General features: G+C 33.1%; 2 protein-coding genes across 3 annotated transcripts; both read right to left on the bottom strand.

Annotated features, from left to right (window-relative positions):
• Window positions 1-11,452: 11,452 nt before the first annotated feature.
• On the bottom strand, window positions 11,453-13,393 carry LOC134705652 (uncharacterized). Its single transcript, XM_063564373.1, has one exon. The coding sequence runs from the start codon at window positions 13,391-13,393 to the stop codon at window positions 11,453-11,455; it is 1,941 nt and encodes a 646-aa protein (XP_063420443.1).
• Window positions 13,394-17,940: 4,547 nt separating this feature from the next.
• Window positions 17,941-25,469, bottom strand: LOC134696261 (transcription factor BTF3 homolog 4-like). 2 transcript variants are annotated; one of them, XM_063557970.1, is made up of 7 exons: window positions 25,365-25,469; window positions 23,643-23,709; window positions 22,933-23,046; window positions 21,575-21,683; window positions 20,795-20,884; window positions 19,144-19,203; window positions 17,941-18,222 (listed from the first exon to the last, which is right to left on the bottom strand). In XM_063557970.1, the coding sequence occupies exons 2-7, from the start codon at window positions 23,694-23,696 to the stop codon at window positions 18,182-18,184; spliced, it is 468 nt and encodes a 155-aa protein (XP_063414040.1). In that variant the 5' UTR covers window positions 23,697-23,709; window positions 25,365-25,469; the 3' UTR covers window positions 17,941-18,181. The 2 variants fall into 2 exon arrangements, with proteins under 2 accessions (XP_063414040.1, XP_063414031.1); XM_063557961.1 differs by having other exon boundaries at window positions 19,144-19,213; window positions 20,796-20,884; window positions 25,365-25,461.
• Window positions 25,470-25,561: the final 92 nt, after the last annotated feature.

Below are 25,561 nucleotides of genomic sequence, written 5' to 3'. Positions count from 1 at the left end.
TGTTCATGTCTATTAATTTCAAAAGTATTTACAATTATCTTTATGCCTTCGAAGCTGACACATTTATCAATTAGCTGGGGGACATTTTTGAGACAACGTTATCAAATATGCTTAAAAGATTAAACACTTTACATTTATATTTTTAGGAAATTATTCTATAAACAAGTTAAACTTTCTTTAATTTATTTTATTTACGTTTATTTTTCTGTCATTCTCTTTAACTTCTGTGCAATTCTTCAATTATTCACCAACGCTTTACTTGTAATTTATTTCTAAATCTTATCTTTAAGTATCACGCATTTTTGCATCATTATATTACCCCTTTGTTTCAAAATTTTTGTCCCTAAAAATTAATAATGATTACTTAGTAGAACAATATGTGGTTTGATATGAGATAACAATAATATCAATAATAATTCAAAGTTTTTTTTGTTATTTTGTCATCTTGATGTGCTGGCTGTCTGCTCCGTTTTGAATAAATCCTCTGATTTGATCGTTCTATTTTACACAGTTTTTTTTCTATTTCTGTCAATTTTCATAGAGTCATGTAGATTTGAGGTTATATTACTGTCACTATGTATTTTTATTTCCCTTCAAATGCTTCTAGTTTTCTCTAAGCTGATTAATTTTCGGGGCTGTAGTCCCGGACCAGTCACCATGCAGGATACTCAGGAATATGAAACGACAATAGAAATAGTTAGCTTATGCATACACAATAAAAAAAATATTAAGTAATAAAACAATTTATGTACATCACAGAACTTTAAAAAATTCTAACAACTTTTTTTTCATTAACAATGTTTTGTATACAGTTTTATTCGTATATCAAGATATCTATATACTTTGGTTGTATTAAGAGGTAACAAGGTCGCGCAATTAAAACAACACACAAGTTTCCAGACATTTTACAAGTTTTGGCCTATTTGACTCAAATAATAGTTGCGAGTGCAGCTACGTCTAAAGGCTTGAGCAAACTCAGATATATATAATTATAGTAAGTTTAACAGTACACTGTAAATTCATTAATGTTTTAGGACAAATAACTGTCACACTCATACCATAATTTTGTTTTACAAGTTTGTATTTTCTTTGCTATACAATGACGTTTTTTGATACGTATTCGAGTGCACACAAAATTATTTGTCATAATCGGTTTCGTAAATCAGCTCTTACCCTGTCTTGCAGGTGGCAACTCGACTATTTGTAATTTTTAGCTATTTTTCTTCTTTTTATTTTCAGTATTCTAATACCAATTATATCTCCTTATTTCTCTTAAGCTAATTATTTTCTTTTCTCATTTCTTTTATATTTATATTATCTGTACTTTGGAGTGCAAGTTTACCACAAAACAGCTTATTGTTCTAAAGTATACGACCAACCTAGGTTTTATAAATATGCATTTTTGAAGTTGAAGTCAAACTAGTCAAGATGAATCACGGTAGCTGGTCATGACACAGCTGAGCACTAATTATAAATACTACTAAGATAGAAGTAAAAATTCTTATGGTTCATACTTGGCCTAATTTAATATCAGTGGCCTAAATTATTAGTACTAATAGTTTGTGATGTTACTTGGTCACTTAAGAAAGCTAAATTGCATTATCGGTAGTTTGAATCCGACAGATATTAAGACTTATAAATAAAGTCATTTAAACACTACATATGTTTCATAACATTCAATATTTCTTTATGGATTTGTCTGTTTTACAAGTAAACTAGTTGGTCTCTTTCTCTTAGTGCCTGATTTTGTAAATTTAGTGTAAAACTCAACTAATAGACCTTCACCTATGTTTTCTTCAGGTTCCCAGGTAGTCTTTTTATAACCTACCCATTTGACCTTATAATAGTTTTTGCCCTGCCTACGCTTTTTGGCAAGTAATTTTTCGGCTATGAAGTCATTATCGTCGTCATAAGTCTCATCGTTTTGTTGCATTTGTGAATCATTTTGTTGCATTTGTGCAGTATCATTTTGTGTTCTATCTATATTGTCATTTTGAACATCATCTATATCATCTACTTTTTCTCTATTATTTTGAGCAACATTTCTTTGAATATCAGGAAAATTCCTATGATCTCTTGGGTCAATATATGGTTTCATTCTATTTGTATGTATTCGAGACTTAATTAACTTGTGATCTGAACATCGTCTTAACTTACATGTATTGTTTTGTCCAACATTAATAACATAAAATGGACCATCCCACTTTGGGTGTAATTTGGGTGACAAACCTTTTGGTACTTTCATAGATTGCAACATGACATAATCTCCAACTCTAAATTTTGGTGCTTCAGCTTTCTTATCATACCTATTTTTAGTTTTCTCTTGTGAATTTTCTACTGACGTTTTTGCAATATCTTTTACAATTTTTAGTCTATCAATAAGGGTTTCGAGATGATTCTTAGCAGTTTTACTCATACCATCTTTAGGTTGAACAGAAATATCAAATGGCAAGTTCATTTCTTTACCAAACAACATTTGAAATGGAGAATAACCAGTTGATTCAGTATTTGTGGACATACGTAAAGCCATCATAACACTAGGGATTAACTTATGCCAATTTGACTGATCTTTCGCCACTAATGTTCGTAAGGTTTGTGCGATCGTTCGATTCATTCGTTCACATGTTGAATTGGTTTGCGGATGGTACGAACTAGTATGATACCTTTGAACTTCAAATAGTTCACATAGAGCCTGAATAAGTTTACTACAAAAATTAGCTCCTCTGTCAGATACAATTGCTCTTGGCGCACCAAATCTAGAAAACACCTCATTGTATAATACTTCAGCTATTTCGGTAGCTTCTTGAGTCTTAAGAGGGAAACATTCGGGCCATCGAGAAAAACTATCGACTACTAACAATAAGTGTTGATATCCGTCTTTTGTTTTGGGTAGACATGTAAGAATGTCCATGTGCCATCTAGACAAAGTGTCTTCAATAGGAAGGGGAAGCAATGGTGCCGGACGATGGTGTGTTGGTTGTTTTGACCTTTGACATTTATCACATGACGTCACATAATTATAAACTTCTTGATACATACCTGACCAATAATATTTAAGATGTATACCAGCGTATGTGCGTTTGATGCCTGTATGACCATTGTGGTCATGATATGCTAACAAAGCATCTTGTCTTAGACATTTCGGTAAAACCAATTGTTCAATCATGCTTTCAGCTTTAGGTATCCCTTTTGTTCTTGACCTATGTAAATGAATTAACTCACCTGATTGACTTAATCTATAGTGGTCTCGTTCATAACATATGTTGCGAGCCTCTTTTTGATTTTCGGGCAACTCGCCCGTTTCAAGGTATTTTATCAATGGGATCAACTGATCACATTCTCTTTGCAATTTTGAAATATCTGATACATCATTCAGACCAACATCATTATTATCAATAGCTGCAATAATTGGCTTTTCATTTGCATACTCGAACTTAATTTCAGTTTTGATCTTATTTTCCAATAAACTATTTACAGACAACTTCGGGTGTATTTCATCTTCAATTTCTTTATAAGGAATTCTTGACAAAGCATCCGCATTTGTATTCTTTTTACCTTCTTTATAAATAATTTCAAAATCATAATTTTGCAATTCAAGAGCCCATCTCCCTAGACGAGAGTTAGTATCTTTTGATTTGTGTAACCAAACTAAAGCTTGATGATCAGTATACACTTTGAATCTAGCATGAGACAAATAAACTTTGTTTTTAGTGATACCTTCAAGAACTGCTATGCATTCTTTTTCAGTAATAGTCCAGTTTAATTCATTATTTCTCAAAGCACGACCACTGTATGATATTACTCTTTCTTTACCATTTTCATCTAACTGACCTAGAATATAGCCAATGGCCGAGCCTGATGCGTCACAAGTTAAAATAAATTGTTTTGACATATCTGGGTACGTCAAAACAGGAGCAGTTGTCAAAGCCTGTTGAAGACTTTCAAACGAGATTTGACATTTATCAGTCCAAACATATTCTTTCTCTTTTTGTAAAAGATTATTCAAGGGAACTGTGATTTTAGCATAGTCCTTTACAAAGCGTCTATAGTAATTACACAGACCTAAAAACTGTCTGACCTCGTGCTGATTTTTAGGCCTCGGATAGTTTTTCACTATAGTAATTTTAGATTCATCTACCTTGACACCGTCTTTTGAAATAATATGACCTAGATAATTGACTTTCTTAACAGCAAAGTGACATTTTTGTGGCTTAAGAGTAAAATTTGCTTTACGTAATCTAGCAAAAACTTCTTCAAGATGTAGCAGATGCTCTTCAAATGTTTTACTGAAAATCAAAATATCATCAATATATGCAAGTACATACTTCCAGTGCAATCCTCTTAATATTTGTGACATGACTTGAGAAAAGGCTATACTGCTATTACGTAGACCATACGGCATTCTATTCCATTCATAGATTCCAGAATGAGTTACAAACGCTGCTTTTTGTTTAGAATTTGGGTGCAAAGGCACCTGCCAAAAAGATGAAGATAAATCAATAGAACTAAATATCTGTGGTTGCATTTCTCCCATGGTATCAAAGACATCATGCATGTTTCCAAGCGTAGCATGCATCAGGGAAGTAAAAACATTTACCCTTCTATAATCAACGCAAAATCGCCAACTGTTGTCCTTCTTACGAGTCAGACAAACGGGGCTATGCCAAATAGAATTAGAAGGCTCAATAATTTTGTACTTCAACATCTCTTCAACTTGTCTTTCAATCTCTGTTCTAATATTGGGTGCAGCTCTATGTGGAGGTAAACTTACAGGAGGGTTATTCCCTGTGTCAATTTCATGAAAGTGTACATCTGTCATGCCAATTTCAGACAAATCTGTTGCAAACACATTCCTATTTTTATCAACAAATTTTCTTAATTTATCCTTTTGATCATTTGTTAAGTCTGCTTCAGAAAGATCAATGTTTAAATTTTGTTTTTGCTTTTTATGACCCTTTTCAATGTTATTTATATGAACTTTTTCAGTTTTATCAGACCAATTTTGAATAGAGTTAGGTTGAATTTCTGATATAAAAGCAACAATTTCATTTCTGTTTAGCACCACTTTATCTTCATTTGGGTTTATAACTTGCATTACTGCTTGTTGGGTTGAAGACGACACAAGACAAGCAGCACCTACAATGCTTTTATTTTGCAAAGACTGGCTGGGTTCAAGTATTATTTGCTTCCCTACATATTGTTTAGGAATTTTAACAGGAATAATGCTTATTTTCCTAGCTGGAAGCTCAATTTGTTTAAGAGTTTTAGCTTCATTTTGTCTAGTACTTATAAGTGCGATCTGTGCAATTCCATCATACAAGTTTAAAGTTTTAGTGGGATAATTAATGTTAGCTTTATTATATTCCAAAAAGTCATTTCCAATTATTAAAGAGTGTTGAATTCTATCAATTATGTAAAAATTCTGGTAAACAATTGGCTCTTTATCAAATTTAAGTGGAAGTTTTACTTGTCCTTTAACAGAAATGCCTTCACCGCCAACATCATAAACATTGTTTATACTTGACAAATTTACTTTTATTTTAGTTTTATCTAGTTTATTGAATAAGTAACTTGAAATACAGGATACAGCAGCTCCTGTGTCAATCAATCCTTTTGTTTTAATACCTAATATATCAACATTTACAGTGTTTCCTTCAATATTAGCCATTAAATTTATATAAATATTTTCTCTCTTCTTCTTGTGTGGTTTCTGTCTACTTTTAAAACTTTTAGTTTTTACCACATTTCTATACGATTTAGTGAAACAAACTCTTGCTAAATGTCCTACTTTTTTACAATTATAGCATTCTTTATTTCTTGCTTTACATTTATGGTTTTTATGGTAATATGACATACCACAATATTTACACACATAATTTTGCTTTGTCGTCCTATTGACTCTGTTACTTCTATATGCATTCACCTGTGGCATGTGTTCTTTTATTTTCAAATTTAATGTATTAATTTTCTCAGTTATTTTATCTAGATCTTTATTTTGCTTTATTTCATTTAGATTTGAGCAATCAGAATCTTTTATTGTTTTACGTACGTTAGCACATTTTTCAGCTATTATCGCCGCTTGCTTTAATTTATTCAGATTTTTCGGGTTACTCAAAGTTATGCTAGTATTTAATTTAGGAAGTAATCCCTTTTTACCCATGATGAATTCTAAATTTTCAGGTATTTCTAAATCCTTTGCAATTATTCTTAGTCTGTCGAAAAATTCTAAAACAGATTCGTTTTCCTTTTGTTTTACATCTAATTCAATATCGTCTTCATCTCTTGAAAAACGTTCAACTAAACCAATTTCTAAATTTTCTGTACTATTCTGAATATTTTCATTTAAACCATCAAACCAAACTTTAGCTGTTTCTTTCAAATAAAACGGCAAATAATGACAAGCATTTTCATTTGCAATTGAATTAATTTTGATCCATTTTCTGAAGTATAATAACCAATTTGACGGGTTACCCGAACCATTGTACATAGGAGGTGTTATAATGTTAAAATAATTAAAATGTACTTTACCATGTGGTTCAGCCATGTTGTTCTCTTGATATTATTATGTTGTCCTGTTCTTTTCTTTAGTTGTCCATCAGTTGACTTCTAGTTGTAATTTGTCGACTGTGCCGAAGTCCATCTTTACATGTTGTTCATTGTTGTAGGTACCGATGATTTTACCACTCGTCTCCACCAAAATATATTATGCGGGAACTTGGTCCCGACTTTGTGATTCATGTTGTAGTCTTTCTTTCAAAATATATTATGCGGGAACTTGGTCCCGACTTTGTGATTCGTGTTGTAGTCTTTCTTTCATGGTTTTATCGATTCTTTTACGGGGAACTGCTCACATAGATGTTACATTGTTTGGGAACTAGCTTGGACTCGGCATGACAACGGGACCTTTAAAAGACAATCCAGTCTGCTAACTACATTTTATTCTGGTTCACAGTCTAGTCATATATTTACAATAGTTACAATAAAGATTACATAACTTTTCCATCATAGTTATACATCAAATATTTCGTGATATCAATCGAACAATAATACAAAACCCGACAATAGTATACGCGCCATAAATGCACAGTCGTGTAATCTGTTATCTCCCCTTATTTCGTTTACTTTCAATATTCAATCAAATATAAAATGAAGAATTGTATTTTCAAAAGTTATCTATACGAATAAGTTAATTCCTTTTTTATATGTTAAGAATATTTTATACAAATCATTTACCTAAATTTTATCTCAAACTTTGCTTCTTATTTATTTAAACTGTACCACGATTTTACTTGTGAATGTGAATAAAATTACTTTACTGGAAAACATCTTTTAATTCTTTAAACTCGTTTCTGCTAAAATTTATAAGATAAACTATTAAACAATTTAACAGTTTTACTAACCTTTAAAAGACAATCCAGTCTGCTAACTACATTTTATTCTGGTTCACAGTCTAGTGAACCAAATAGTTTTGCACGACTTTATATAGCAGACTGGACTTAATTTGACACGTAATATTTTGTTACTCATTACAATAGCTTTCTCTGATCTCTTTTAATAAACAATGGATTTTGTCGGTTAAAGGCAGAATTACTTAATCTTAATTGTTCATGTCTATTAATTTCAAAAGTATTTACAATTATCTTTATGCCTTCGAAGCTGACACATTTATCAATTAGCTGGGGGACATTTTTGAGACAACGTTATCAAATATGCTTAAAAGATTAAACACTTTACATTTATATTTTTAGGAAATTATTCTATAAACAAGTTAAACTTTCTTTAATTTATTTTATTTACGTTTATTTTTCTGTCATTTAATTTTACAATTAAATGACAAATATTCTCTTTAACTTCTGTGCAATTCTTCAATTATTCACCAACGCTTTACTTGTAATTTATTTCTAAATCTTATCTTTAAGTATCACGCATTTTTGCATCATTATACAACAACCTAACAACCAGTTGTCCAATTCATCTAAAAAGATTGATCTTGACCTGATAAACAATATCAAGCCCTATCAGACTTGCTCTAAATGCTTTGGTTTTTGAATTATAAGCCAAAAACTGCATTTTACCCCTATATTCTATTTTTAGCCATGGCGGTCATCTTGGTTGGTTGGCCAGGTCACCGGACAAAATAATTAAACTAAATACCCCAATGATAATTGTGGCCAAGTTTGATTTTATTTGGCCCAGTAGTTTCAGAGGTGAAGATTTTTGTAAAAGATGACTAAGATTTACGAAAAATAGTTAAAAACTGACTATAAAGGGCAATAACTCCTAAAGGGATTAACTGACCATTTTGGTTCAGTTGACTTATATGTAGGTCTTACTTTGCTGATCATTTTTGTGATTTACAAATTATCTCTATCTATAATATTATTCAAGATAATAACCAAAAACAGCAGAATTTCCTTAAAATTACCGGTTCAGGGGCAGCAACCTTACAATCAGTTGTCCAATTCATCTTGGTTTTTGAGTTATAAGCCAAAAACTGCATTTTACCCCTATGTTCTATTTTTAGACATGGCGGCCATCTTGGTTGGTTGGCTGGGTCACCGGACACAATTGTTAAACTACATACCCCAAAGATGATTGTGGCCAAGTTTGAACTAATTTAGCCTAGTAGTATCAGAGGAGATAATTTTTGTAAAAGATTACTAAGATTTACGAAAAATGCTTAAAAATTTACTTATAAAGAGCAATAACTCCTAAAGGGGTCATCTGACCATTTCGGTCATGTTGACTTATTTGTAAATCTGACTTTGCTGAACATTATTGCTTTCTACAGTTTATCTTTATCTATAATAATATTTAAGATAATAACCAAAAACAGCAAAATTTCCTTCAAATTACCAATTCAGTGGCAACAACCCAACAACGGATTGTCCAATTCATCTGAAAATTTCAGGGCAGATAGATCTTGACCTGATAAACAATTTGACCCCACTTCAGATTTGCTCGAAGGGCTTTAGTTTTTGAGTTATAAGCCAAAAACTGCATTTTACCCCTATGTTCTATGTTTAGCCATGGCGGCCATCTTGGTTGGTTTGCCAGGTCACCGGACACAATTTTTAAACTAAATACCCTAATGATGATTGTGGCAAAGTTTGGTTGTATTTGGCCCAGTAGTTTCAGAGAAGAAGGTTTTTGTAAAAGTTAACGCCGGACGCAGGACGACGGCGACGGACGACGACGGACGCCGGACGCATGTATATATCAGTTCGGCGAAGCAGACATTCCGGTCAGACATGTGTCAACTTTATATTTAAACATTTCCAACATGATAGAATAAGTGGTTATGGGGATAACTTAAAGCCAAAAGTTTAATGACCAGCACAAAAAAAAAAATCCTTTTCTTTACATTTTTAAAAAAGTTGAAAATTTGAATAATAAATTGATATTTCTATGTCCGCCATTTTGAATATAACCGGAAGTAAGGGTTTTTAAGACATATGTCTTATACATTGTATCCTTCAGAAGCAGCAAAGAAAGGTTCCTGAACAATGTAATGATAGTAGCAATACGTTAAAACACATTTCAATTACCCTCCCTAAAAAAATAAGCTACAATGTCCGCCATGTTGGATTTTAACCGGTAGTAGGGTTTTTGAAGACATCTAATCTATTTAATTTATCCAAAAGTAGTAAAAAACAAAGGCTTGTACCAAATATTAAGATAGTAGTATGATAATAACACATTTTTACACACTATAGCCTTGTATACTGGGCTGATTTAAGTATGACGTCCGCCATTTTGGATTTTACCGGAAGTGAAACATTTTTTTTCAAATGCCTCCCTAACTGAAATAAAAGAGTATCTGTATCTGTATGTATACGTTAAAGATACCAATTCTGGCTTTTACTCAACGGGAGAGAGAGACACCTATTGGCGGTGTTGGAGAGCAGCCTTGAAGCTCTCAACTGTATCTGCGCATACAATACGATCTTCCAGTTGGTTCCAATGTGGTATACTCTTAACAAAGAAAGAGTTCTTATATGGATCGGTGTTGCAGGAATATAGTATCTAGTGCCTTAGAATTGTTCTTCACTGAATTTGTCACTATATTGGCACTTTATACAAAATTGTCAAATGTTTTGGGTTTGATTTTCCTCTTAGGTTTACTTTTAACAAGAAAATCGTCGGGATTAATAGCTGGGACCAACCCCTCAACCACTTTGTACAGAAATACCAGCCGTTGACTTGTTCGTCTTGTTTGTAGGTTGTCTAGTTCTAAATCGTCTAGCATTTTGGTGACCGACCCCTCTTCTCTAGACCTATAGTCGCCTGTAATGAATCTAGCTGCTCTGCGTTGTATTCTTTCCAATTGATTTATATCATGTTGTGTATATGGGTCCCATATTATGGCACCATATTCCATAGTTGATCGTTCTAATGATATATATGCGGTCTTTTTGCAATCTTTTGGGCAGGAGAGTAGATTTCTTCTTAGAAAGCCGAGTGTCGAATTGGCTTTCTTGGCAACATTTGAGATGTGCGTGGTCCATTTTAGGTCTTCTGATATTTGTAAGCCTAGATATGGGTTGTGTTGGACTTGTTGTAGTACATGTCCGTCTAGGCTGTACATCTTCTGGCTTTTATTCTTAATGCTAAGTATGTAGCACTTCTTTGCATTGAAGCGCATGCCCCAGTTTGTGGCCCATACTTCTAGGTTTTGGAGGTCTCGCTGTAGGAGTGTGTGGTCATGTTGACTATTTATGTTCCTGTACAGGAGGCAGTCATCTGCGAAAAGTCTGACAGATGATTGTACTGAATCTGGATGGTCGTTTATGTGGCAGAGGAAGAGAAGGGGTCCTAGTACTGTACCTTGTGGTACACCGGAGTCAACCGAAGCTTCTTCTGATTCCTCCCCATCTACGACAGCTTTCATTTTCCTTTGGGTTAGGAACATCTCCAACCATTTTTTAGAGGTCCTCTTATACCGTATTCGTTCATTTTGTGCAGTAGTTTGTTGTGTGGCACAGTGTCAAACGCTTTGGAGAAGTCCAGGAGAGCTACATCAATATGTTTCCTGCGTCGAAGGCTTTCATGAAGTCATGTAGTGTGACTAGCAGTTGGGTTTCACAGGAATAGCCTGACCTGAAGCCATGGTTTTAGTGATGTAAGTACTCTGTGCTTCTCTAGATGTTTTAAGTATATGTCTACAGATTATATGTTTCAGTAGCTTGCATGGTACAGATTTAAGGACACTGGTCTGTAGTTTTCTGGTGCATGTTTGTCTTCCTTTTTAAAGGCACTTGATATATTTGCATTTAGCCAGTCTCTTGGTAATGTACCAGTGTTGATGGGTTTTTGGAATATCATTGTAAGTCCAGGGGCTAGTTGTTTTGAGCATTCTTTCAATATACGGTTTGGTATGCCGTCTGGTCCTGATGCCTTGGATGTATTAAATTTTTTTCAGCAGCTTTTCGACTCTTATTTGTTTTTATGTCTATGGAGGTATTGTGCGTTTTATGTGTTTTGATGTTGTTGGCAGAGTTTTGTCTTTATCTCTTGGGAATACTGAACTGAATTGTTCGATCAGTAATTCTGCCTTCCCTTTGCTGTCATTGATTAGGTGTCCATTGCTTTTAAGGGGTGCTATTCCTATGTTGTCCTGTTTCCTTGATTTTACATATTTCCAAAATGGTTTTGAGTTGTTGTTTTCTAGCCCTTCTAGGATTGTGGTATTAATGTAGTTATTCTCAGATTTTCTGATTTGCCGCTTACATTCTTTTTGGAAATGCCTGTAGTTGGTCCAGTTGTTGGTTTTCTTTGCCTGTTGATATAGCCTTGTTTTCTTTTTAAACATTTTCCTGATTTTATGATTGATCCAGGGTAGATTGGTTTTAGATCGAATGAGTTTTGATGGTATATGGTTGTCAAGGTTCGAATAAAGGTCTGTCTTGAACTTGTCCCATAATTCCTGTACTGTGGCGCCTAAATGGTACATTTCAATGATGTTGGTTGAAAGGATAGTCAGGTCTTTGTGTAGATCTTCCCATTTTGCTTTGGAGTATATGTAGCATTTGCGTGGCTTCTTACTCTGATAATGTTGTTTTGTATCGCAGTCTGTTACAAACATATCGTGGTCAGATATTCCTGGAGCATTAGAGGATGTTTTGATGAGTGACGGTTTTGAAGTCAGCACTATGTCCAGTAAGTTATTGCCTCTTGTTGGTGTTTCGTGCATCTGTGTTAGTGAGTGTGATATGATAACTTCCATTAGAGCTATTTGGATTTCCTTGTCTTGTGCATTTTGGTTTACTGACATGGTCTTCCAGTTTATGTCTGGGCAGTTGAAATCTCCAGTTAGCATGATGGTTTGATTTTTGTTTGAAATATGGTCTAATGATTTATCTAATTCCTTTATGTGTTCCATGTTTCTGTGTGTCATATAGAATGAGCCTATTGTGAGATCTTTTTTGTCTTTCATTTGTATCTTTGCCCATTCTATCTCACATTTTGTTACAAACTCTGGTTTTTCAATAACAATAATGTCGTTTTGTACAAGGATGAAAACACCGCCTCCCAGTGTTCCTCGATCATTTCTGTAGGCTGTGTAGTTTTCTGGAAAAACTTCGCTAGATTTAATTGCATCTTTAGTTGGGTTTTTTCCAGGATGTTCTCCTTTCAGCCAAGACTCTGTGCCGCAGATGATGTCAGGTTTGATGTATTTGATTGCAGCTGAAAATTCAGATGTCTTGTCCTTGATGCTTCTACAGTTCAGTGTAAGGATTCTTAAGTTTTGTTTCTTTGGTATATTGAATAGGTTGCTGCTGTTTGTTCTGTTTTTGCTCTTATTACTCTTTGATGTGTTGTTATTAATTGAATTATTTCCCTTTGGACTGCTGGCTTTAAGTGGACTAAATGCATTTGACGTAATTGATTCGAATGTGCTGTTGTGGGTTAAAGGATCATAATAGTTTGAAGTGTTCAATTCGTAACTGTGGGAAGTGAAAGTAGAAACGTTGATGCTTTCACATTTACAGCATAGCCATTGTACATTAGATCTTTGCAGTAGGTCGTAGTCTGCAGAACATAGTTCTATACATGTTTTGTGATGCCAGATGTTACAGTCATCACAGCATACTCCTTCGCAGTTCCATGTGACTGGGTGTTCACAAAGTCCACATGGGTAGATACTTTGTTGTTTTGTTCTTGGTCCAGGGTTTTGCCCTATATCCCCTGCAAGGAGGAGAATTAATATTGTCATTGGATAGTTCTTTTTTGGCTTAACAGGTAATGTCATTTGTTTACGGCCTGCTGATGACCATTTGTTGTTTAATAGATTTGTAAGTAAATGACGATGGTCCCATGATTTTTCATTGAAGATGGATTGTCCAATGTTATATATCAGAGTCACTGCTATAATCAAAGTAAATATTTTCATCTTGTAGATTTTTCTATGAGTATCAAGCTTTTGTAAATGTTGGGTTACTGTTGAGGTATTCAGTTTAGCTCGGAAGAGCCCGTGCTGACTGAAACAACAACAGCAATTACCAACAGTTAATTTGTGCTTGCTCAGCGATCTTCTTTAACCAGGTTTTTGCTAAAAGGTTGTCTGGGTGGATTCCGTCAGCGTATAGGTTATAGTGTATTGTGTCCTGGTTGTTGATGTTCTGTGGTCTCCTTTTTTAAATTTAGATTTTGTCTGTAAATCGTTTGAAAATTTTGGAGAGTGACTTTTTATGCTGGTATTTAGTTCTTTGATTTTGAAGTTTAATCTGATGACTTGATCTGTAAGTATATTGTCCTGTTCTTTAAATTCTTCAGGTGTTTTGTGTTTACGATGGCAGTTCCAGCGGTAATTTGAGTATAATGGTGTTTCAAGTATTGTTATCTTGCAGCTATCGTATTGTTGGACTAATTCAATAATTTTATTGTAGTGATCTATCAGATGATCTATAGTTTCAACAGTGTAGGTGTTGATAGAAATATATTTCTTGTTATAAGATGTTAGGTCGCAAGTGCCTAGCCAGACATATATCTATATAGCTCCTAATTCTCTAGTTTTAATGATTAGGGTTGCAGTTTGTAGCCATTTAAGTCTGTCAGCTATTTTGGCGCCACTCTTACACCACCAGATAATTTCTTTTTCTACTGAGTGTGATCTATTTACGTGGTTTTTGAGCCAATTTCCTTTACTGTCCGAAAATACTACAGGTGTATATTTCTTTTGGGTAGTTGGCTGTTCCTTTGTGTTGTTCAGGAATTTTACCAGTTTAGAGTTTGACATTTGCTAGTTGACAGTTGTTTCTTTTGTTAGGTTTTGTACAAAGAGTAATAGTTGAGGAAGGTCTATGCCAAATTTCATGCTTGTAGCAGGATGTGCACAATTTTTCACAAAGCCGCCGTACTAATACTATCTTATGATAAAAAAAACAAGCTACTGTCCAAGTTAAGTAGAAATACAGAATAGTTTAAGTAAGTTATGAAAATTTCAAAAACTTTAACCCTAGAGTGAATATTTGTGGACGCCGACGCCGCCGAAATGTAGGATCATCGTCTCGCTTTTTTGACAAAAGTCGAAGGCCTGACAAAAGGAATTGCCTATCTTGTCTTAGTGATAAATCCTACTTTGAAAAGGATCACTTTGATTCAAACAAAAAATTCTCTGAATCTGACATTATTTAGATGCTTGATTTCTTCATTGACAACATATTTGTTACGTTTGGAGGACGTGTTTTTCAACAGACTTTTGACATTCCAATGGGAACCAATTGTGCCCCTCTCCTTGTCGACTTGTTTCTTTATAATTATGAGGCTGACTTCATACAGGAACTTCTGAGGAGGAAAGATCTAAATAATGTCAGATTCAGAGAACTTTTTGTTTGAATCAAAGTGATCCTTTTCAACTAAGTTAGCAATAACCTTTAACTTCACTTTCCGCTATTTATATATATAGATTATGTTCTCTCACTAAATAATTCAAAACTTGGTGATTATATTGAACACTTCTATCCCATCGAAATAGAGATAAAGGATACAACAGATAAAGTTAAGTTTTACTTACATCTAGAAATTGATAATGAGGGTCGGTTGAAAACAAAACTTCACAACAAAAGAGATGATTTCAGATTCCCAAATTATGAACTTTCCATTTATATGTAGCAATATTCTAGCTTGGCCTGCATACTAAGTATACATCTCCCAATCGATACAATATTCCCGTGCTTGTATTTTCTTGAAAGAGATAGCTGCTCACAATGAAGCTATTAAACCAAGAGTTCCAAATGGTGAAGTTGAAATTATCCCTTCGTAAATTTTACAGATGTTGTCACGAGTTAATTGACCATTAAGAAATAACCGTTTCAGATTTTATCTGATATGTTCCTTATTTAATGTGGCAACTATAATCCCCTTCCCTTTCATTAATCGTTAATGAGACCAACCTAGTTATCTATTTACCGGGTTTGTAATAATACGAGTAACTCTACGGGTGCCACATATAAAGCAGGATCTGCTTACCCTTCCTGAGAACCCCAGAAAACCCCCGGTTTTTGGTGGGGTTCGTGTTGCTTAGTCTTTTAGTTTTCTATGTTGTGTCTTGTGTACTATTATATGTTCAGGTATTTTTTAATTTTTAGCTATGGCAGGTAAGTTTATTTTCTATCTACGAGTTTGACTGTCAGGGGACTCCCTCTGGTTTCTTTCACCTCTCTTTTAGCTTACTAATAAACATCTAGATAAGATTTAAGAGGCACCATGGTTGCAATTTTAAAGTCTATGTATTGAGGGGGTACTTATTTTGAGCATTTTTTTCAATTGCATCTATGAATGAGCTTTTTCACCCTAGATGTATTTGACAAAATTTTGTAAAAAATTTGATTCAAGACTCGACGGATATTGTCTGAAATAAATACATTGTTTACTTGTAGATAATATGACCTTGACTTGACTACTAATGGACGACCCCTGAGGATCTTGCAGTCAATCACCTAATGAACCAAAATTTCACAAGGGTATTTTCCCTCGCCAAACACTTCCAAGCTGTTCAGAGAAGATATAATTTGAGAACCAAGTTGCAGTTGTGAACATAACCATCGACCTCAAAACCAATTGTCTTTCCTTTCTAATATAAGCCTTACGAAACAAAGTTAAATAGGCAAATTTGTTTATCCCTTAAAATCATAAACCAAAATATTGAAGTACTTGTGGTTAACCATTACATTACAAGCCTAGCTGGATTTAATCAAAACTTGTAGAGCAACCCATCACAACCCCTGAATTACTGTATACATTTAGGTGCAGTTAAACACGTCTCCAAGACTTCAAAATTAAGTACCAAGTAATTTCCATGGAAATAAGATATGCTAATGCTTATACATAAGCATACCAAAAATCATCAAATGTGGTTTGCATTAAACTGAACTATCACATTGTTGCTGCCTCTAGAAACAAGTTACTGTAGTCCTGTTTGAATCCATCAAGTCGAGACAAATTTAGTTGAAAAAGGCTGGATTCATCTCAGTCTGATCCATATAAAACACACATAACCCAAATAACAAAAGGACTAAGGATGTAAAGTACTTATATAAGAGTATAAAAGTCATTGAGAGCTGAATAAAGGCAATTACAACTAATAAGTAAAGCATATTTTCAAGACTTGAAGTTAACATTTTCATAATAATAAATTGCTGTGAAAATTTCATTCTGAATTTATTCAGAAGTAATTTTCAAGAGATTTTAAAATATCCTGTGGGATATATTATATACTGTACTAAATATGTAGTCAGTCATCACACTTAGAATAACTTTGAATATTCATTGCAAGTGATTGAAATCCATATAATTCTAAAGACAAACAGCATATTCAGTTTTGAAACTCATTCAATACAAGACATCTCTTGTTGAATAATGTTTACTAAGTACCTGTAAAACAGTATAAAATCTTCTTTGGGGGTAAATTATTGCCGTTACCCATATTTATGCTGCCATATTGTGGAGTTATACACAATCAATGGTTTTCTAAATATTTTTTAATCGTACAAGAATAAATCCGAAACTGTCCAAGTGATGAAATGTTCCAACAATTGTCATTTATCAGTCAAAATGAAATAGGTGTATCTTAACTGTTTATGACATGATTGCTGTATGAAATCCAGTTTCAAGTCCAGCAACCAATATTAGAAGTAGGATTGAATGATTTTATAATGATCAAGCTTGCTTTCAGCAACTGTGAGCACTCTTTGTTGCTGAATAATATATTGTAAACTTTGTGTTTTTTTCTTGTATGAACTATTATTGTAAGTAAAACTACCTACTTAATATAAACTGGACAGTAAGTTATGTATAAATTTTATAATAGCATATGTAAATACATATATACATTATCAGAAACTGAATTACAGAATATCATTACACACAGCAGGTGCCGAAAATCTGTGAACATTTCAGAAATCCAGTAAGTGGTTGAGAAGGAGTCCCAGATAATGACAAACAATAACATGAGTTTCTTTGGATTATCTGAAAACTTCAATCAAATCAGTGATTTAATGGGAATTGCACATTAAGGTTTTGGTGTTTAAACAAAGAGACCATACATAAACAAACAATCATTGGTAGAAAATTTTACTAAGCAGGGGTATAACTAGATCCTTCAATAATAAATAAACAATATAAAAATAATATGGTCTCCAAAAATAGATGTTTTTTTTAACCATTTGCAAAGCTCTTTTCGTTCAAGGTTATACATGTAAAATTTGATTAACAGCAACTCCAAAATTTTAATTCTTTTAGGACAATCTATTCCCACCCTAAATAATAACTTACACAGAAATATCACCAGTCGAAGTTCATACCATGAATTTTTCTTACATGTAGTTTCGAATATTTAAAAAAATATTATGCAAGTGGATAGCACTAGGTAATGCATTTTAGCTCAACAGCAAGATGATCTATATGAGACAATTATGACCAAAAAAAAAAAAAAGCACCTGTAGAAAATGTTTTTATTTACACTTGCAATAGAGAAAATGCTAAATGTTTGTTTTACAAAATTGAGTTGCCTCCATTGCAGGTGTGAAATGAATTTTAGACGAAATAGTGTACACACTACCAATAGGCAGTTACGCGGCAGGGTCTTTCGACGACTTTTATCACACACTGTCATACAAACTATATGTTCGAAGCAAAGTTTACACATGATAAGATAACATGAAAAAAGTTTGTTCCTAGATTATTCTCCTTTAGAAGTTTCATCAAAATTTTCGACCAAATCTGAAAATGAAAATTTAAATAAGATTAGAAATGCAAATTATTCTTATCTGTATATATTAACTCAATGTAACAACAAAGTATATGTCAAATAGATTTTTTACAGAAACGGTAACTGACAAATGACTGAAGGAGGCATCAACCAGTAAAACAAAGCTACTATCATAGCTGCGGCATTAAAAAAATGTAGTGAATCTAAATTTTACAATAACTGTAATTGAAGGATGCACCAATTGAAAACATATAACTATCATATCTGGGGCATTAAAAATATAAAGTGACAAGCTGATAATGTAATTCAGAAAAAAAAATCTGACTTTTTACTCTTAATGGTTTGTCAATTGAGACCTAACTAATTAACTTTAAAGAGCACATGATATGTTATGCATATTGAATTTATTTGAAGTTAACACTTTCCTCCATTGAATTTTTTTTGGACACACTTGATTCACATAGGATTTTTCAATAAAATTCTGAAATATGCTTTAAAGTATTAGTGCATTGCGAAAAAACAAATATTTCATCAAATAAATTTATGTCGGATAATATATTCATATGAATATCCTTTTTATATTGGATGCGAATTTTATTAAGTCTAATGCAGTGAAGTCTACACTTTGTAGTCGAATTGTTTCAACTGAGGTTCAACAGACGTCATTATGGAGTAAAGGGGGTGGCGTCATTATGAAGGAAAGGGTTAATAGATGTTCACCAGTTATTACAATTCTGTATATTTTCCCCTAAACCATCATAGCAAACTCAATTTATGGTACAATATGTGAAAAATTAACTAAAATCTGACACAGAAAATAAAAGAACTTGTTTCTGTTTGTGTCATTTTGGTCTTTTGTGGATAGTTGTCTCATTGGCAATCGTACCACATCTTTTTTATATTGTTTAAAAGTTTGTAAAACTGTGACGTACCTGGCACACCATCATCATCGTCATCAATATCTTCTGTAGACGGTCGGTCATTTCCACCTGCTGTAAAACCAGAAAACAGAACACACAATACAAATATGTTCAACAAATATATTGTACAAACCTAGTATACAATTTGCAGACAAGAATATTAAGAATGGTCGGATTAAGCTATTGCAATTCAATTAGCTAATTTCCCACTTATCAAATCTTGCACAAAGCAGTTGAATTTTGTATGAAACACCACTTAAATACAAAAGAAGGTCCCCACTGGTAAATATACAAGGTCCTCCTACTAATTCATAGTTCGATTTTGAAACTGAATGACATTTGTTTCTGTATGTCGTCAGAAGAGATTGCTTGTGTGTTTGAGTGCTCTCTTTGTTCACTAACAAACAGTTATGGGGCAACTCAAGAATAGTGTAAGTTATGCCACCCAAATTTGAAATTGATTAGTGTTTGATGGTTAATAAGCAATATGTAGTTATTTCATAACATTTGTTCGAGGCAAAGTTAAGTGTGAAAACAAACTTTTGGACCTACAGACATGTGTAGGAATAAGGTTCAAGTTAAAAGTTAAACCCCTTAAACTTTACCAAATGCTCTTAATGTAACACAGTGCAAAAAAGAGTGGATACTATTTGTCAGTTCTTTTGAATTGAATGTTAGTTCTCTGACACAAGAATATTTTAGAAAATTATCAGAAAATTAGAGCATAATTGATAATGTCTTGAATGAGAGCTGGACAGTAAAAACAGATCAAGCTGGGTTTGTGGAAACCCAAATATTTTTTATGCATGGCTCAAAGAGTTAAATATAACTGGTGTCAATATAATATTAGGTATTTATAACTTTTTTGTTATCATGCACATTTGATTATTGTGTATCTTGATAGAATTAATTGTGACATTTTATGACTAGTAATCTATTGTATATTTCTGTTTATCATATATTCAGTACAAAATACAGCTATTTTGTATATCTAATAAAGGTTTGTTTTTCCAGTCTGTATCATCTACCCTGTATCGCATACCCCGTATCGCATACCTTTTTTTTTTTTTTTTTTTTTTTACATTAAATCAGTTTTTTTTTTTTTTTTTTGCTTAAAAAAAAGTTTCCTCAAAATAGGTCAATTTCTTGAAAGACGTCATTGTTTGGTATGTAACGTCACGAACGTCAAGTTTTCATATTGTATGTGACGTCACGAACATCAAGTTTTCATATTTTTTGGAACACTAATTGCAACTATAAAAGATACAAAACACTCAAATAAATACAATAATAAACAAAATATTTTTAAAACAACAGCAAGCAAATTGTAAGGTAACCCAGGTGCTTCGTATAAATAATTGAGCAGTTATTCTAAGGTTTTGAAACAAGAAAAAAGCAAAACTGAAGGTAACCCAGTGCTATGGATCAGAAAACAGTTCATATAATATAATACTCTTCTGTTGAAATATATGATAAAGCGTATAATACATGGCAAAATCAGTATCACATGCTGTATCACCCTCGACCAATATCATCCCTTGGGCTGATATTGATGTCTCGGGATGATACAGATTTTGCCATGTATTATTCTCTATGTATCTTTATAATATTACTTTTTATTATTGTGAGAATTAATTTTCTTGTATTCAAACTAGATAAGTACCTCCAGCAACAGTAGAAGCCAGTTTTTTAAGACTACTTAAAGATTCAGCTCCTAACTGGTTCAGAATTCCAGGTAACATTTCTGCTATTTCTGAAAATAGGTAAAAATATAACATATTAGGAGATAGTAAATACATAAAGCTTAATAATTATAAGCAGGATCAGCATGTCTTGGTTAAAAAATTGAGATTAATTATGATACTAGTTAGCCATGAAATTTAATATCCGTATAAACAACATAAAATATTCCCTGCTGATTAAAATAGTGATAGATAATACTTTCGAATGGAAATGTTCCAGCTCTTACCTTAATCAAGCAGGTCAATAAATCTTAAAGTTGGCCCCTTTATCCTATTTATTCATAAGGACTAAGTTTCTGATTTCACAAATTGAAATAAATTTGTTGAAAAGTTACTTATTTTTTAAAATCAGACATTTTGAATTTAACACGGGATAAAAACGTGAAAAAGACAAACTCATTCATCTTTCATGATGTTTTCCTAATTGTCTTCTATTTAATGTGTAATAGGCAACTCATTCTAAGCTCTGCCTTTGAAAATATGCTTTAAAGTCAATTTACAGTAAATGGACTATGCCACAGATTTTCTTAAAATTTGCATACAACCATTGCAAAAGATCTGCGACATTATATCAAACTGACATAGGTCTTATGTGGATAGTTGTCTCATTGGCAATCATACCATATCTTCTTTATTATATATAGCCCATTTACTCCCCTTGACTGCAAGCTGTACTGACCCTAACTATCTATTATACTTACGTTTATTTTCAGCCTGGCCTGTAATGGCAAATGTGTTGGCTGCTAATGATGCTTGCACTTTTGGATTGTTAAAATGAATAACCATGCCATCTTCTTTAATCATATTGACCTATTATACAGAAAACAAATTTATGATACAGAATTCTGAGCAATTATTTAACCTTTCTTTACTACTACTTTATTAATAGGTTCAGAATATGATAGCTGCTCAATAAACCATGCATGTAAAATACAAAAGTATCACATTTTAGCAAAGCCTTATGTTCTCAAAAAACACAACCTGTGTCAGATGTCTGCATTGTTTTTCATTTTTGTTGAGAATAAAAATTCCTGAAATGTTTCTCGTTTTATTCTTGGACCTTTAATAGATGAGTACACATTATACTCATCGTTGATGTAATACAATGACCAGTATTTGTTAACATTCTTGATCTCTGTTATATCTCATTGACAATCATACCACATCTCCTTATTTTCACATTAAAAACGGGCTTCAATTATTACTTGCTGACTTGAAAAATTAGCTTTTCCTGCATTTAAAAAAAATTAAATTCCAAGGTCTTTTACTGACTGCGAATGCAACAAACATGTTATTGTGATGTGCTGAAGGCTATAAAATGACCTATATATAGCTTTTGTTTCTTGTTGCTGTTTCAGTGAAACAAACATACTACACATCTTTTTAACAGGTTGGGAACAAACCCCCTGGATGGTGATTATACCTGTATAGAGGGATAAACCTTCTTTAGAGGGATAAAATTATCCCTCTATAGAGGGGTATTTGTGTTTGCACTGGATATAAAGCAAATTAGGGCAGAATGGCATTTTCTAATTGTATTGGCTATAATCTCTAGCAGTAGGTGCATCAACATATGCACTTTACTAAAAATTGGGATAACCCGTTTTCTGATAAAGTGACAAAACTTGAAATCTATTGTATACCTATCTGAACACCTGATCAACATCAAAAGGAATAGTTGACCTTTAAATTTCATGTTAAATCTAACAATAGAAATTCTGTTCAGTGAGGCATAAGTGAGTAGAATTTACCTGATCATCACAGCTTTCAATCATGGTGAACAATAGATTTTATATTTAGTCAGATAAGCAGCAAACTGGGCATGTGCATATTAAACTAAGTACATCAATTGGTGCATCAACTGTTGCAGGTTACTGCCATAATTAGTAGAGAATGCCATTCTGCCCTGTTTTGATTTAAATCCAGTCTAAACAAAAATACCCCTCTATAGAGGGATAATTGTATCCCTCTATAGAAGGTTTATCCCTCTATACAGGTATAATCACCATAGAGAGGGTTTGTTCCCAACCCGTTTAAATTCATCTCAATGTTAACGCACCTCTTCAATGCCTGGTATATTGCTAACTGACAGTTTCTTTAATGTGGTTTGTACTTTTTTACCATCTGTGGTAGCAGTTCTGTGGACAACCTTCTTCTTCCTACGGGCAGTTCCCTGAAATAAGACAAGTAATGATACCACCACTTTAAGGACATTGATGGACAGGATCTTTAGAATGTTATGATCAATGCTCTTTATTTCTTGTATCTCAAAAGAAATGATTAACCTTGGAAGAATTAATATATCAAGTCAGTACCATAGGGTTTTGATTGAATTTCATTTCAGGCCCACACTTATCACTCTGCCTTAATTTTAGAAAAATGAACGATTGTCAGATTGATCCTGAAAATTCATAAACAATATCATAGTGGAGTTGTTATTGAACATTGCTGAAAAGATTTATTTACAGAGCATGCATAGGTTGTCTTTCTGAATCAAAAATAATAAATTAAACAGACAAAGCACAATTGGTTTTAAGTAATGTGTAAAGATTAGTGTTTAAATGAATTCATTCTAAGATTATTTTTCCATTTTTACAAAGAGGTTGTCATATTTGTCATCACCTTAACTGTAAAAGTACAGAGATTGTAAGTGAACATACAAATATGAACTTAAAAATAGGACTACATTTTATTGTACCGGTATGCATTCTAATTAATAATAGGGTCCTAAAAGTGAATATCTCTTTCTATTTATAAATTCTAACTCACCTTTCCACCAATCCTCACTTGTTCTTGAAGTTGCTTCAGTTTTTCTGGATTCATTGTAAAATGTGTTCTGAAAATAGATAAGCATTTTGCCAATGAAAAAGTGGTAGGATTTGAAATAGAGATAGAGTGATCAGACAATAGAAAACAATAGATTTCGGAGATAGTACATTGAGTCTAGGGGAGCAACATGTACATTCTGACTTAAACAGCATTGGCAGATCCAGGGGGGCCCTGGCCCCCCCTTACGTGGAAAAAAATGTTTAATTATATAGGGAATCATTGAAGCTCTTAGGTCAGTCAGCGGGCCCCCCTAGTGGAAAAGTTCTGTATCTGCCACTGAACAGTGCTTCATTGAAAAAAAAGACCAAAAATTGTGTTGGGGTAGGCTTTTATTCTGACAAATGGGGTAATTATAACCATATATATTGGCCGTAAGACAATTAATTGTTCCAATGAGACCTGAAAACAAATATTATGGTCTTCAAAATCCTTTCTTTCAGAAGGTTGTAAACTTTTATACTGATATTTCAGGTATGGTTTCTTTGAGCCTGTTTTGCAGTTTTATACATATAAATGGGGATAGTACCCATTTATGAGGATCCTCCCTGGCAAGCCTTTGTATGTGAACCCATCAAATCTTGCATTCTTGGTCTATATCTAGTTTTTGACATTCCCTTAGTTCTCTATTCACAGATTTTAAGTAGAATATTTTAAGAGTGAACATAATGTCTAATAGTTAATCCGAGATCATAAGGTATAAGGTATAAGCTTTATATAGTCCATACCTGCCAACTGTCACTATTTGTGGGGGATTTCCCCCATGGAGGCTCCCAAATGGAAATTTTGTAAGAGCAATTTTGTCCACTATTTTAAAGAAAACAATTAATTTAACAATAGCTATGAGCTTGTTAAAGCATGAAGAAGCCAAAAATCACATTAGAATATACCTGAAGGCCCCCTTGAAGGTTTTGTAGGACTATCAAAACCATCTTTCCCGTAAACCCCCCACGGGTATTTCCAAAAGTTGGCAGGTATGTATAGTGTTAATCATACCAAATCTTCTTTTTTTCTATATTAACAACATCTATTATAGGTTAATTCCATCTAAAACATTGTTATAATAACAAAAGCATTGTGTCATACTAGGAAACTTTCACTACAGGGAAGTACACACATTAAAATTCAAAGTCTTTCATTAGAGTAACAGGTCTGAACCAGTCACTTTTACCTAATCTTTATTCATGTTTATGCTGAACAGTTCGTTACATTGTCTCATATTTTTGCTACTACTTGCAAGATTGCGTCACATTAAAGTTTCTTGGCATTCTGTGATGTTTCTATAAAAGGAATAGATGCATCATTTCCATAGAAAGGGGTCAAATAATCTAGAAATTCCCTTTCAGTCACAAATTTAACTTGTCAAATGATCACTCCTTCTGATATTTTTCGTTTTCGTACATCCCTAATAAGTCTACACAGTTTTGATTTAAATAGTATTCAAGGCGTCAATATCATTTTGACTATAAATAAACAAATAATCTGTGTCAAATAGTTGAAATACAAATCATGACCGTTGTTTGCTTGAAATAAACAGGGCGATACAAAGCTGTTTTAGAGACGATCTCATATAGTTTGGTAAAAAATATTGTCTTAATCATTCAGCTTATTGTCTAGGAAAAATAGAAGGTGAAAGATAAAGGGAAATAGTGTAAAATTACGCACTTTTTCGGTCGTTTCAGACCCACGAGGTTGACAAATATGGCCGCTAACAAAAAAGGCTGAGTACGTCACAGAAAGACGTGTTCTAATCTTTAATCTTTGATTTTTTTAAAGAAATATTTAGAAAACATTCTAATAATTTCACCATGAAAATATAAATTAAAAACAAAGAAATGTATGCATGGTTTTTTTTTCCAAAA

The sequence above is a fragment of the Mytilus trossulus genome, chromosome 1, assembly GCF_036588685.1.
Source record: "Mytilus trossulus isolate FHL-02 chromosome 1, PNRI_Mtr1.1.1.hap1, whole genome shotgun sequence".
Taxonomy (NCBI): Eukaryota; Metazoa; Mollusca; class Bivalvia; order Mytilida; family Mytilidae; genus Mytilus; species Mytilus trossulus.
Note: the sequence above shows the minus strand (reverse complement) of the source record. Positions and strands in the feature narration are given on the sequence as shown.